We start from the raw sequence: 4,880 nt of genomic DNA on the forward strand, positions 1-4,880 counted from the left end.
GGCTAGTCATCTGTTCCTATGGACTTTACTGGCTCTCCCATATGGATTTCACTTCTCTGGCCTTCAGATTGCCTATGTGGCCCTCTGGATCGCCCATATGGTTGTTGCTTTACTGGCCCGCCAACTTGTCTATATGGAATTCACTTGTCCTTGTCCGGTCTTTAAGGACTTCATTGTACTGTCAAATTGGCTATATGGTCTTCACTGGCCCGTCAGCTTCTCTACACGGAACAGACTAGACTGCTAACGCATCTTTATGAATTTTGTTGGGCCTTCGTTTGGTCACCGTTCAGGCCATCTCTATATGGACCAGCTGGCTCCAGTTCAGACAGCCTTTAGAATTCTCCGTTCAGCTATTGTCTATATAGAGCTGCTAAGCTTTGTTAAGCTCTCTATACAGATGTACTGACCCAAGTTTTGCTCGCATAAAAAGATTTTCTAACTGGGCCTCAAACCTTAAGACACGCTTTCCTTCAACTCTGTTCAGCTCTATATACAGATCAGCTGACCCACGTTTTTGCTCGCATAAAAAGATTTTCTAACTGGACCTTAAACCTAAAGACACGATTTCCCTCAACTCGCTTTTGCAACCCCACACGCTTTTAAGTTCGTCCTCGAGAAATGTGGCCTTAAAACATTTCATGATCCTTTGTAGGAATATGTAGCCTCTCTTGTTTTCCGTTCGTCTGTGTTAATGGTTAATGTTCTTCAACATAATTTCTCAATTCCCATGCTATCATTCTTCCAAAGAAACACCCTTTAGCTATAAATACCAATTCTATAAAGCCAATAATGCCAACTAGCCGTAAACTTCATAACTGTGGCATGAGTGGCTAAATGTGCACAGAAGAAGATTCTCTGCAATCATTTAATAATGATCAGCTTGTAAGCAACTCCCATGAATATCACTTTGGAGTCAGTTTTTTTATTGTCTATAAAACTAGAAGTTATTCTGCCACCCGAAGAATAGAAAGGATAGACTGATGAAATTGCCAGCTAGCGAGATCATAGAAAGAGTTTTTAACAATCCCAACGCTAGCATAACAAATTGCAGTGATTAATAAAATATTTGCACCATGTGCTGACAGTACAACTGGAATGATGTTTTACAAATGGCCATAACGTAAGCGGAATGGGGGCAAGGAGGGTCAAAACCATAAAAATTATGTTCTAAGTGCCTGATCATTGGCTACTGTTTTTCTTTGAAAGCTTTTTTTAAGGAGTGTGTTCTTTTATGATCCCGAATGTAGGTAATTATATTGTCAGATGTGATATAACTTTGCAAGATACAATAGGGAGCTGGCTTTTATTGGCCGCAATCATAATAAAGTGAAAGACAATATATAAAGTATTTTTATGATGGTAACAACTATTAATGGTGGACATATTTGAGAACGAATGATATTTAGTTAAAGCACATGTCGTACGGGTACGGCTATGCAAGAAAGAAATCACATCTAAGATTAATAACCGTTCGCTTATATTTTGGAAATCTCCTGATAACAGGGTTAGTTGCTATGCAACCTTATTTCACGCTTCCAAATCTATCCCACTCTCTTCCCCAGTTCAATTTGATCCATAATATTCGCATTTTTTCTTTTTATTTCATTTTACTTTACTTTTGTAGTCTCCAAATTAGATATCGCCAGCTATCCTGTTAGGTATATATTTCTTGAAAAAATGATTTAGCCAGTTGGGGTTTTTCTTTTTATTTCATGTTAACCTTACGCTTAATGAAGTTTGGCTTCTTTGCAAAACGTCTAGATGCCGAATATCTCATCAGAAATCTCAGTTTAAATCTGCCTCTATTTTGTTCTCATTGCGGGGGTGGGATATCAATGATAAAAATTGCAAATAAACGGGGATTTTTTGAAATTGATTTTTATCCATTTCCTTTTCCTTTCTGGAGAATTTATCTTCCTTCATTGTATTTTGAATCGTATAAGGTTTTCCTCTTATCTTTTTTTTTGCTTTGAAGTCGCTCTCATACTTTTGCGAGGATTTTTGATATTGTCTTTTCATCAGTTGAGTTCTTTTTTTCTTTTTATTTCATTTTACTTCTTAGGAAGCCCAATGTATACCCCAAGACATTCAGAATTATGTTTAATTAAGAAGTATTCATATTTCCAAATAGCCTGCGTTCTTTATCCTTATCACCCATCCAGGTAATAGTTTGGTATGTAATCTTTCTATCGTTCCCTCCATCCTTATCTCCCTCATTGTCAAAATAAGCCACAACGCACAGTTTGTTAACCATCACAGATAGACGAACATTGGCCACCAGTTCCAAAGCTTTCATAGAACCATTTTCCAAGAGCACAACAACATGTGAGGCATGATATTGCAACGGATCACCGGGATAGATAAGAAAATCAGCCCCAAAAGCATCACCACATGATCTTTATCCATTTCTTTTTCCTTTCTGGTGAATTTCTCTTCCTTCATTGTATTTTGAATCGTATAAGGTTTTCCTCTTATCTTTTTTTTGCTTTGAAGTCGCTCTCATACTTTTGCGAGGATTTTTGATATTGTCTTTTCATCAGTTGAGTTCTTTTTTCTTTTTATTTCATTTTACTTCTTAGGATGACCAATGTATACGCAAAAGACATTTAAAATGATGTCTAATTAAGAAGTATTCACATTCATATTTCCAAATTGTCTGCGTTCTTTATCCTTATCACCCATCCAGGTTATAGTTTGGTATGTAATCTTTCTATCTTTCCCTCCTCCATCCTTATCTCCCTCATTGTCAAAATAAGCCACAACGCACAGTTTGTTAACCATCACAGATAGACGAACATTGGCCACAAGTTCTAAAGCTTTCATAGAACCGTTTTCCAAGAGCACAACAACATGTGAGGCATGATATTGCAACGGATCACCGGGATAGATAAGAAAATCGGCCCCAAAAGCATCACCACATGATACATATTTCCCCCGTGACCAAAGATCACGAAATACCAAATATTTTAGAGAGGTATCCGAGTCCGGGAATGTTACTATGCGGCCATCTATAAAGAAAATGAATTGATTTTGAGTTGTTAAATTAACAAATTATTTTGATATTACCATGAGGTTCTGGATGGGCGCAGGGTATGTCCAGTAAAGCATTTTTCCTTTCAAATTTGATACTTTGCCTGATTTCATTGAGTATTTCCTGGGGATCCAATTTTATGTCTGCAAAATAAGATAAGTATAAGAAATGTTTAGACAAATTGAATGAGAACCAAGCTGTTCTATATTGAGGAACTGATGGGGGCAGCAGATGTATATATATGTATGAAAAGGGGGGCAGCGGAGTGCAGAGGCCCTCTTGTCCATATTTAGAAGTGCTGAACGCATGGAGTCAGCTGGAGTAGATTGAAAATCAGAAGATAGAATGAAGATCATCTCTGTGTAGATGAGCGAAATGGACGTCAGCTGGTCTAAGAGTAAACGAGATAAATATATATCAGTTGGTTTATTTTTAACCGAGCTGAACGAGGGCCAGCTTGTCTACGTGTAGGCAAACTAAGTAAACCAGCTGCCCTATATAAGCGATCTGATTTGCTCTCAACTGTTCTATATAGGCAAGCTTAAGCGGACAGCTGGTCTAAATAATTAAAATAAAGAAGCCAGCTATTCTCTATGGACGATCTGTATGGAGCCCAGGCGATCTATGTTTAAACGAGATAAATGGACGTCAGTAGATCTAAGTGAAGACGATATTACTAGTGATTACTTGGCTTATATTTAGACGAACTGAACCGGGGCTTGCTAGCTAATTGGACCGTCCATGCATAGACGGACTGATTGGTTGCCAACTATCCTATATCGACAAGCTTAGGGAGCCCACATGTCTATATGACCAAGATAAGGGAACCTGGACGAACCTATATGGACGATCTGTTTGCTGTCAGGGAGTATGTAAGGGCGAGCTGAAAAGCAAGGTGACTATATTTGAAATGTTGATCGGAATAGATCGTTTTTAATGAATACTTCATTCGCCTTTAGTTGCTTGTTTTAGATGCATTGGACACTCATTTCATCTTTATAGACTACAATTACAGTATTTTCATCGTCTATGAGAACTATATCGACTTGGAGTGCGTTTTTATGAACAGATTGGTCACTCAGTTGATATTTATAACCACTAGCCGTTCGCATCGTATTATAGGCAATCTGTGTCGGCTTTAGCTGTCCGGCTTAAAGGAATACTTGACTTTCTCTACATAATTTGTCTACAGCTGGCCTACGACTTGGTCTTTACCTTTTTCTGCGATTCCTTGCTTCATCAACTTTTTTCGTTTCCCCGCCAGAATTTTCTCAATATTTCCCTCTGACTGTTTCAGTTTTTCTTCTTTCAATGCCTCCTCTTGTTGCGATATTCGTTGCTCCAACTGCTCTTGGTATTGTTTACGTTCCAGTTCATTTTCTTCACGCAGTAGGGATGTCTTTTTTGAAACCAATACCGCCAAGCCCTGTTCCACCAATAGACGTGTCTCCCAGGGTGTTAATTCAACGGGCATTGCTACAATAGATAGGGGAGTAAAGAAATAATAAAATACCATAACTTTAAAGTCCATGAACAACATACTGCATTCGCTGGCTGACCATCCCCGGCTTGCACAGGTCCCCACCAAAGAGCCAACTATGTGGTGGTCTCTTCTTAGTTTCATGTAATCTGTTAGGAGACATTAAGAGATTATTATTCCAATTGGAGTATCTGGATGTTGACTTACCCTCCACCTCAAAAACATAGCCAGTTCCATTCAACAACGTTAAAATAATTTTATTTCCAGGGTTTTCCTCTTCCATTTCCTTCCAGGTTCAAATTTTAAGGGACCAACAGATCGAAAAAGAAGGCATTTCAGGGCTTAGCAGGTCGAAAGCAGGCCTGT

At 38.4% G+C, this 4,880-nt stretch overlaps 1 protein-coding gene across 1 annotated transcript; it reads right to left on the reverse strand.

Moving 5' to 3' along the window:
• Positions 1–1,664: 1,664 nt before the first annotated feature.
• On the reverse strand, positions 1,665–4,880 carry LOC101896213 (tRNA-splicing endonuclease subunit Sen34). Its single transcript, XM_005178895.4, has 5 exons — positions 4,722–4,880; positions 4,577–4,663; positions 4,250–4,510; positions 3,070–3,177; positions 1,665–3,011 (listed from the first exon to the last, which is right to left on the reverse strand). Exons 1-5 carry the CDS (start codon positions 4,795–4,797, stop codon positions 2,626–2,628), a joined length of 918 nt encoding a protein of 305 aa, XP_005178952.1. The 5' UTR covers positions 4,798–4,880; the 3' UTR covers positions 1,665–2,625.

This window comes from Musca domestica, unplaced genomic scaffold (genome assembly GCF_030504385.1).
Source record: "Musca domestica strain aabys unplaced genomic scaffold, Musca_domestica.polishedcontigs.V.1.1 61, whole genome shotgun sequence".
Classification (NCBI taxonomy): Eukaryota; Metazoa; Arthropoda; class Insecta; order Diptera; family Muscidae; genus Musca; species Musca domestica.

Bases quoted from the DNA above. Each gene is read 5' to 3' on its own strand.
- LOC101896213 (XM_005178895.4), bottom strand. From the start codon at position 4,797: ATGGAAGAGGAAAACCCTGGAAATAAAATTATTTTAACGTTGTTGAAT. The intron at 3,178-4,249 runs GTAAAGACCAAG...CTTATTTTGCAG, and splicing joins GCAAGGAATCGCAGAAAAAG to ACATAAAATTGGATCCCCAG. The intron at 3,012-3,069 runs GTAATATCAAAA...TTTTCTTTATAG, and splicing joins CGCCCATCCAGAACCTCATG to ATGGCCGCATAGTAACATTC.